This window comes from Symphalangus syndactylus, chromosome 14 (assembly GCF_028878055.3).
Source record: "Symphalangus syndactylus isolate Jambi chromosome 14, NHGRI_mSymSyn1-v2.1_pri, whole genome shotgun sequence".
Lineage (NCBI taxonomy): Eukaryota > Metazoa > Chordata > Mammalia > Primates > Hylobatidae > Symphalangus > Symphalangus syndactylus.
Genome location: NC_072436.2, coordinates 102,318,059 through 102,327,821, shown reverse-complemented (window position 1 = coordinate 102,327,821; position 9,763 = coordinate 102,318,059). Strand labels below are relative to the sequence as shown.

The 9,763-nt window shown below is 43.0% G+C and overlaps 1 protein-coding gene across 5 annotated transcripts; it reads right to left on the bottom strand.

Annotated features, from left to right (window-relative positions):
- Window positions 1–1,272: 1,272 nt before the first annotated feature.
- On the bottom strand, window positions 1,273–9,055 carry SRSF7 (serine and arginine rich splicing factor 7). 5 transcript variants are annotated; one of them, XM_055243379.2, is made up of 8 exons: window positions 8,789–9,055; window positions 7,589–7,769; window positions 7,121–7,297; window positions 6,167–6,241; window positions 5,639–5,740; window positions 4,323–4,376; window positions 3,771–3,806; window positions 1,273–2,860 (listed from the first exon to the last, which is right to left on the bottom strand). In XM_055243379.2, exons 1-8 carry the CDS (start codon window positions 8,814–8,816, stop codon window positions 2,806–2,808), a joined length of 708 nt encoding a protein of 235 aa, XP_055099354.1. In that variant the 5' UTR covers window positions 8,817–9,055; the 3' UTR covers window positions 1,273–2,805. The 5 variants fall into 5 exon arrangements, with proteins under 5 accessions (XP_055099354.1, XP_055099353.1, XP_063474200.1 ...); XM_055243378.2 differs by having other exon boundaries at window positions 5,630–5,740; window positions 8,789–9,040; XM_063618130.1 differs by having other exon boundaries at window positions 5,663–5,740; window positions 8,789–8,946.
- Window positions 9,056–9,763: the final 708 nt, after the last annotated feature.

The following is a 9,763-nucleotide window of genomic DNA, read 5'->3' as shown; positions in this document are numbered from 1 at the left end:
AAGAAAAATTAAGAAAAAAAAATAGCCAAGTGTGGTGGTGCACGTCTGTAGTCCCAGCAACTTGGGAGACTGAGGTGGCAGAATCACTGAGCCCAGGAGTTCAGAGGCTGCAGTAAGCTGATTGTACTATGGCACTCCAGCCTGTGCGACAGAGAACCTGCCTCAAAAAAAATAAAAATCTATGCTGAGGCCAGGCGTGGTGGTTCACGCCTGTAATCCCAGCACTTTGGGAGGCCGAGGCAGACAGATCACCTAAGGTCAGTAGTTCAAGGCCAGCCTGCCCAACATGGCAAAACCCTGTCTCTACTAGAAGTAGAAATTAGCAGGGCGTGGTGGCAGGCACCTGTAATCCCAGCTACTTGGGAGGCTGAGGCAGGAGAATCACTTGAACCCAGGAAGCAGAGGGCGCAGTGAGCCGAGATCACGCCACTGCACTCCAGCCTGGGCAACAAAGCGAGACTCCGTCTTAGAAAAAAAATCCATGCTGAAACACCATTTTTCAACTTGAGATTGGTAAAAATCAAGTTTGATAGCCCGTCAGGTAGGAACTGATACAAACATGTACTCCTACACACTGCCATGAAGGCAAACCAACAGTACCCAGCGAAAATTATAAGGCACATACCCATTTCCGAGGATGATCTAAATAAGCACGTTCACCTGCCAATGATGTACTGTACAGTTATTCACTGCAACACTAAGTAATTTTTTTTGAGACAGAGTCTTTCTCTGTCGCCCAGGCTGGAGTACAGTGGCACAATCTTGGCTCACTGCAACCTCTACTCAATCAGGTTCAAGCGATTATCCTGCCTCAGACTCCCAAGTAGCTGGGGGATTACAGGCTTGAGCCACTGCAGCAAGCAAAAAAATTTTAAAAATTAAAAATAAAAACTGATTACCCATCAGTGCTAGGCTAGAAGTTTAGAAGGAATGAGTCTGGACCAGCACTTCAAATCAGTAACAATCAATTTGGCAGTTCCAATCACAGAAAACAAGTGGGGAATGCACCAAACCTTATTTTGAAATGCATCTATCGGTAACAGGGGTGCCAAGCTGCACGTGATGTAAGAGGTATTGGCCCAAACAGCCCTTTTCCCCACAAGTGTAGAATTTGTTTAAAACCATTTTTGACCCTACCCCTCCTCCACACCTTTTTATCCTTTCAATACTCATTTCTAGGACGCTGCTAGCTGCCCATCCTAAAGCTACAGGATTAATGCCTCCTACTTTTGGCTGAGAGCTCCCACTTCCAAAAATTAAGTATCAGGATTATTTGTTCAATCTCTGCAGATTTATTGTTGAGTAAACTTATCTTTATATAATACAGAACAATTAAAGCTAACCAAGTGCAACAGATAAATAAGCCTGCCAATTATACACATAACTTTATACCAACCATAATTCAGCCAGTCAAAATTCCAAAAACAAAGAATCCAAATAACTTCCAACATACTAGCGATCAAACTACCGAATAAACTTGATGCAGACCAGTATTCCCAAGTTACAATGGTATCCAATGACTTTGCTGAAACGCATAAATGGACAAGCCTAGGTATCTGTGCAACCAGCAGGTTTTTCTTTTTTTTTTTGGACCAAGGCTAGAGAATGCCTGGTAAAAGCTTGACCAGAAAACTCTCAAAAGTAACTGTTACTGCCCTATTCTTAAGATATTTAAAATTCCAATAAAGAACCTACTGGCTATAACATTCTAAGGTCTACCAGATGCTACCAAAAAATACTAGCTACATGGAGTGCTGCTAAATATAGCTGAGATTTACAAAACCACTTTAGTCTCATAGACATTTCTGATTGACATCTTTAATTACTTTGCACCAGCCTGGCAAAATAGATGAATGTTGTGGTTGGGAACTGCAAAACCTAGCTTGAAGATTAACAGGTCTTTGCTCAGAATAAGACAATCCATTTGAATAGATGAAGAGTATCTGGGCTGGAAAATTTTGCAAAGCTGGTTTACATGAAGGTGTTTTGTCCCAATTTGACAATTCCTCACACATGCATTTTTTGGTATAAAAGTGGTTAACTAATGTAGAAAGCAAAGAAACAAAAGACCATTGAGTAGAACTCCCCATTATCTTGGGGAGTTCTAATTGACACTATGCCACCTAGTAGCCTGAAAGCTGCAATTTATACTATCATCCATAAATCAGTTTCTCCCTATTTCTCATACATTTAATCAGTTTTGCTTAGTTCCTGTCATGCTCATTTAGACAAATCTGTGGTCCTACTAGCTTCACTACTGATCATACAATACCTACTAACGCCAACTTCAAACGGATTAGCCAACTTAAGGATCTGTCATGATGCATTCATGCTGTGTTATAGGGGACTCAGGTTATCTTACCCAAAGCTACAAGGGTAAAATGGAATTTTCAAAGTCCCTTAAGATCCTGGCCAAGTTTTATGTATAGAATAGTGATGTTCAAGACTTAACCAACACCTTTCAATTCTGAACGTAGGTATGCATGAATAAGGTTAACAATTGTAAAGTCTGACTCTGAAATTTATCAAATTAAGAAGTGTTAATATTGAACACAAATCAAAAATCTAGTTAGAAATGTTTTATTTAAATGTGCCAAATAAAAACCCACATTTTCAGACCATAGGATGTTAATACATTCAACAAAAATTTATATTATCTTACTGCTGTGAATTTACATAGTAATCCAGATCCATTTTGATTAGATGGTTGAATTATCTTTCCTAGGTTACACTTTACAGACATCACAAATCCCTTATAATAATGTAAACAAAATAACTTTTCCCTAAAGGGTGAACTTGAGAGCTTCAGTCCATTCTTTCAGGACTTGCACTTCTGCGAGGACTTCCTGATGGGGAACGACTAAAAAGAAAAACATTAGGTTTGGATCCAATTAGTGTCAATTGAAACTCTCATGTACATGTACTAACTTTCAATAAATTCAAAGGTGGCCTAAGGTACTAATTTCCCAGAGTAAACACCTAAAAATGACATGAGACTTACATATATTCATCTTTTGTCCCTGGCTTAAGATTAGGCTATCCTGGCCAGGCATGGTGGCTTGCGCCTGTAACCCCAGCACTTTGGGAGGCCGAGGCAGGTGGATCACCTGAGGTCAGGAGTTTGAGACCAACCTGGCCAACATGGTCAAACTCTGTCTCTACTGAAAATACAAAAAATTAGCCAGGCATGGTGGTGGGCGCCTGTAATCCCAACTGCTCAAGAGGCTGAGACAGGATAATTAATTGCTTGAACCCGGGGAGCAGAGGCTGCAGTGAACCAAGATTGAGCCACTGCACCTCAGCCTGGATGACAGAACGAAAACTCCATCTCAAAAAAAAAAAAAAAAAATTAGACTATCCTCCTCGTCAAAATTGGAAGGTCAACTTGCAGTTAAATATGACAATTATCTGAAGTTTTCTGGTCATTAAGTAGCACTAGGCAGGTAACTTATTTGCAAGACTTTTCTCCTTTGTATCTACTGTACATGTGGGGAAAAGGCATATTTCTTAGAAAAATTTCTACCAAGTACTCACAGGACCAATCACATCTTAATAATCACCCTAACATTTTATGACTAAATATTTCCATCAAAAGTATAAACTAATGTTCTTGAATTAAAAAAAAAATTATTTCAGAAACTTAGCATAGTATTTTAATCTATATAGCACCAATTCTCCAAAGAGCTCAAAGACTGCAAAGCAGTAAGCAAACAAATTCTGCAGAGGCCACACTTGACAGGCAAGATTTGGCAACAAAACATTTAGCTTACCTTCTTTTTGGAGACGGAGATCTGGACTTTGATCGGCTGTCAAAACATGAGAAATTCTATTAAATAAAGAGTACTAACCACTCCCTTTCTTGTAGTCACCAATACCAAAACAAACCCCCAAATGTCCTAAGCTTAAAATGTCAGACTGCACTTAAATTGAAAAACATCCTACCAGTTGTTGCTAACAAAGGCCAATCTTTCAACAACTGTTTTTCAAAAAATGAGTCAATTACTACACCATGATTAATCTTTTACATTCTGCTTTAAGCACATTAATTTTGGGATGCTTCTCCATGCACCTATCAGTTCTAACAAGGGCCTCTTTAATATAATCCCCCAAGTCACAAGCTTCTTTCTCTCTATAGTTTTACATTCCCTTGTTTAGGGAAAGTCAGCCAGTAATAAATAGGACATACATAAATAAGGTACTGTGTTCCCACTGACACCTAAGTTTAGAGTTAACACTTAAAACCTCAACAATTAAAAACACTTTGAACTCTTTGGATATTGGTGCCATATAACTAGAAAAGCATAATCAAATTTTTACCCTACCTGCTTCTTGGTCGTGAAATAGACCTGGATCTTGATCTTGACCTCGACGGGGATCTTAATAAAAAAAAGTGAAAAACACAATTATATCAATCAGTCCAAAGGAATTTCCTTAACTACTCAACATTGTATTAGGTTAGGCGCAGAGAAGCTAAAACTAAACAAGATGCAACACTTGCCTTACTCTAAAACACTTTCAAACAAACTGTTACCAGACATAAGGAACCACCATTTCAATTACTTGTTTCTATCACTCAATTGGTTAGTTTCCGTACAGGAGTAACATTCTCAAACACTGTGTAATATCCAAGGGAAATACATGGTTTTCATTTGATGAGACTGGTATGAAGGAAGCAAAACTAACCTCACTTGGCCGGGCGCGGTGGCTCACGCTTGTAATCCCAGCACTTTGGGAGGCCGAGGCGGGCGGATCACGAGGTCAGGAGATCGAGACCACGGTGAAACCCCGTCTCTACTAAAAATTCAAAAAAATTAGCCGGGCGTGGTGGCGGGCGCCTGTAGTCCCAGCTACTTGGAGAGGCTGAGGCAGGAGAATGGCGTGAACCCGGGAGACGGAGCTTGCAGTGAGCCAAGATCGCGTCACTGCACTCCAGCCTGGGCGACAGAGCGAGACTCCGTCTCAAAAAAAAAAAAAAAAAAAAAAAAAAACAAAACTAACCTCACTTAAGGCACAGATCCCTCAGCTGGGCACTGTGGTACACAATGGCAGTCCCAGCTACTCAGGAGGCTAAGGCAAGATGAAAATAACCAGACCCCTGAACTGAGACTAATTCAGGTGATAAAGCCAGACGAAAAGAAAGCCACTCCCACTTAGTAAGGCTTTATTACTGGATCATCAAGTTAGGTTTGAGAGCCATCAATCTGTCAGACAAACCAAATCAGACTGACATATCTATCTTTTAAATGTATCTAAAGAGATGGTTCATAGCTTTCTCAAATAGACCACAAGATTCAGAATTCCTTCATTTAATGGTTTTGTGCTATTAAACAGCCATTTAACTCCCAGTAGCATTCTGTACCACGGTTTTATCGTTGGTACAGATAACAATATTGTTAATTACATGTTGCAATACTTATTTTACAATTTTTTCCATTCTATCTCCTTTTAAGGCTTTCTACAAAGAGTAAAGCTCTGGTTCTTTAGTTTTTTTTACAAGTTACATATAAATTCCAAACTTTTACATCTCAAATATTCCCTGAAGCAATCCATTTGAATTATGTCTTTAAGACACTCTACTGCTAAGATGTGAACAATCCAAACACAAGTAAGGAAAAAAAGTGTTACATACTGGAAATACCTCGATCCTTTTATAGAACCAGACCTAGATCTTCTGAGTGACGCTGATCTTGATCTACGAAGAGAGATAGATCTTGATCGTCGAGGAGATGCTGACCTTGACCTACAATAAAGAACTTTTAAGTCCATCTCCACAGTTTTTTTTTTTTTTTTTTTGGCCTGTTAAGACTTCAACTGGGGAACGGTGCAGTGGCTCATGCCTGTAATCCCAGCACTGTGGGAGGATCATTTGAGCCCAGGAGCTTGAGACCAGCCTGGGAAACAGTGCAAGACCATTTCTACAAAAATAAAAATTAGCTGGGTATGGTGGCAGTGCCTACAGTCTCAGCTACTCGGGAGGCTGAGGCAGGAGGACTGCTTAAACCCAAGAGGTCATCAAGGCTGCAGTGAGTCGTGGTTATGCCACTGTACTCCAGCCTGGGTGACAGAGCAAGACCCTGTCTCCAAAAAAATAATGAGCTTTTTCTGTGTTGGACTATCAGTGAATTTAATAATAATACAGAAAGACTTCAATTAAACCAGATCTCACCTTCGTCCCCTGCTCCTGCTGCGTGAGCGAGAGTATCGCCTTCCTCTGGATCGAGAATGTGATCTAGACCGTGACCTATTTTTCAAGTTAGAGAAAAAACAAAATGTCAGACAATAACTCATTTTTAAGAGTTTGTGTGCCTCTGCTGAAATCAAATCTCAAAACTATTTAAATTTAGTGTCTCATTTGGAAATAAACTCTGGGCCTATTAGTTGTTGAGTATTTTTTTTTTTTTTTTTACTACCTAAAAAAAGATTTGTTAAAAGCTGAATTACAACTTAGAATTACATAATATAAAACACTGTAATGTGTATTTAAAATAAACCTTGCAAGTTTGCAGGTCGACCCTCTTTGGCCCATGGTCTAGTAGATCTAGACGATCTAGAAGTATCTATAGCCGATCGCTGCATCTAGATGTTTTCTTCAATCTAACGACGATCAAACTGACAGCCAAATGAGCCAGGTGAGGCTTGATTGACGCAAGAAGATTTTTCTAGTTGGGAATGTGGTCAATCTGGTGTTCCTCTTTCTAAACCGGAGGGGGGCCCCCAATTGTAAGCCAAATTTACTGTTACGGCGATCACCGTCTCAAATTTTCTGCCCTTTAAAGAATAAGGTGAAGCTAGGTGTAGATGACTCGAGGGGATCTGGCCTCTTATGCTGATCACCTCAAGGTCTAGGAGGATCTTAATTGTCGGATTTGCAAGGCGCCTCAGCATATCATAAGGCTCGTGACATTCTGAATCAAGGCGACTGACTCAAACGAAGAAACCTGAAAGGTTTTGACCAGGTTGATTATTAATATAGTAACATTTTTTTAATTAAACAAAAATTGTAAAATACACCTGTACAATTAACATTCAAGTTTATAGAAAAACACTAGTTTCTGCCTTGCTAATAAAAGAATTACTTGATTAACTAGAATACCAACCATTCCTTTATTAAAATAAATACCTGCTTCTTCTTCGCCGGCTGTAACGATGACAATCATAAGCATAATGTCCCTTTTCGCCACACTCATAGCATCTATCGTTTGGATCAAAGGGACGTCGGGCAGGTGGTCTATCAAAACGTGATCTCCGAGGCATGCCTGTCGACAGTTCAACCCTCACTCGGGAGCCACAAATCACTCTAATAAAAGCAAATTAACAAAATTCTAAAGTTAAAAATATATTCAGGACTTCTAGATTTACAAAGAACTCTTTCCAACCACTCCTTCCCCCTCAGAAACTTTGGCGGTCTTTACTAAGCCCTAACTCCATCTCTGCTATCTTCTTTAACCTTCGTGTGCCTTTAGCATGTAACACTATGACCAGCTATTTAAGACCTCTCCCAGACTTCAGAATCCAAACTTAGCACTAAGTTCATTATCTAGCCACAGTATATTTTAATGAACAGAAGTTTCATTAACATCTTACTTACTTTCCATCCAGTCCTCGTACTGCATCTTCTGCATCTCTAGGATCTTCGAATTCCACAAAGGCAAATCCTGGAGGATTTCTCGCAATCCATACAGTTCTTAAAGGACCATAATAACTGAAAGCCCTTTCTAACTCTCCTTTACCAGCGCCAGTTCCCAGGTTACCAACATACACCTTGGTTTCTGTTTAAAAACGCAAATAGAAGAATGCACGTTATGCAAAATCTGGCTCAAGTTTCAATTACTTATTTGCCTTAAAACGGGCCATCCTCAAGATTGGGTAACGCACATTTAATGCCCTCTATCCCACACTGAACTTAGTCCTAAAACTGGTGAAAGCCCGCAAATCCCTGAAAAACTAGACTTTTGACAAAGTTCTTAACGTTCTAAATAATGCGGGGTGACCCTCCCAAACACAAGCAGAGATGCGTGGTAGCATACACCGAGGCTTGGGGAGGGATCCGACCCGGCCCCGCCCATGAGTCCCGGCAGGGCCGGGCGCACCGGGAGCGCGCGGGCCAGCAGCGGCAGCGGCGTCGCCTCGGTAGGGGCCGGGCCAGGAGAGCAGGGCTGCGCCGCCTCTCGTCCTCCGCGGCAACCGTCCCAGGCACAGGCTCGCCCAAGACTCCAGCTCCCCGCCCCAGAGCCATAAACCGCGCTCGAAATAACTAAAAAAAAAAAAGCCAGTCGCTGATTACGTCCCCATTCCCATTCCGCAATTTAACCGATTGTTCGACGAGAACACGCAGCTCACAGCTACCAATTTCGTTCCGTCTCAAACACAACCACGATCTTACAGCTGCGGCCAGATCTGTCCGCTGAAGTGGCGGGAAAGCGCTGAGGAAATGCGCCACCACGGTCGTCAATGTGCGCAAAATGGCAGCCGCCGCCGAGGGCGGGGGGAGGGGGGCCGGCGGGCGGCTCCGAGAAAGGCAACGCGAAAACCGTCATCTCAACCCTGCTTCAGGCTGGATTGGGCCACAAAAATGCCCAAGAGTACGGAACTCGGTAGAGATGTACACCTGCCATCCCCTGTCTCCCTTCAGCACCCGGCCTCCGCTGCCTCCGGCTTCGTATGGCGTGCGCCGAAGCCGCCATTACGCACGCGGAATAACCGTCTCCCAACCGCCGCGCCAACCCTACGGCCTCGCAGTGCTCACTACACCCACACCAACGTCCCTCACCGGACTCTAGCTTCTTACCTCCTCCGTACCGCCCGTAACGCGACATGATGACCGACCCGCGTGCTCGGCTCTTCAGCTCGCAGCTCCCAAGGCTAGAGTGACACAAAAGCTGACACACACCCTAACCCGCCAACAGTCCCGGCGGCACTACGAGGAAGAACCCGGGTTCGCATTTATATATGCGGCAGCTGAGCTTTGCGCATGCGTCATCTCGTTGTTCTGCGCGGCACAAAGGAGCTGGGCGGAAACAGCCGAGGAACGACGCGGAAGGAACTGAAGACACTAACAAGCGGATCTTGGGCGGAGGGATACGTTTCCATGGAAACTCCACGATCTCTCCCGTAAACCTGAGGCCTTCCCCATGCTGTCCCGCCCCCTCGTCTCCCGGTTTTCTACACCCTCCTTGTTTTCCTTCCCGTCTCCCTACCCTCTGCCTCCTTTCGTTTTCCCCAGTCTAGGGACCCTCAGCCTTAACAACCTTAGCACGGATGCATTAGATCGGCCTACGAAAGGCTGTACAATTTAACCGCTGATGCAGCCGTCGCGCCTTTCTGTTGGGGGACCTGGCCTAGTCAGCTACTCTGTGATCTTTGGGGCTCATCAGAGGTAATCGAAGGTTTGGCCATGGTGAAAAGTCCGTGAACCCCGTCATTCTGAGTGGTGGTTTTTACACCACAGACCTTAGGAAGGATGACGCACCCAGGGACTGGTGGTAAAGCCTCCTGTCCTGCACGCCCCCTCCAGCTTCTTCTGAACCAGTCACCAGTTTGTCACCACTACGGTCTGAGTTCTTGGAGTATGAAAGACAAAGGAATAGAGCTGTGGGGTCCCGCTCCCCCTCCCCCCCTTATACTGAAATTGTGACAAAACCCTGAATGTTTAAAGCATTTTGGCCAGTGACAATTTGGAAATTATTTGCATCTGAAGCTCAAAGTAACTGATTTGCTCTTCCTAATGCTTTCTGCTTTGTAACACGTGTGATCCACCAATACT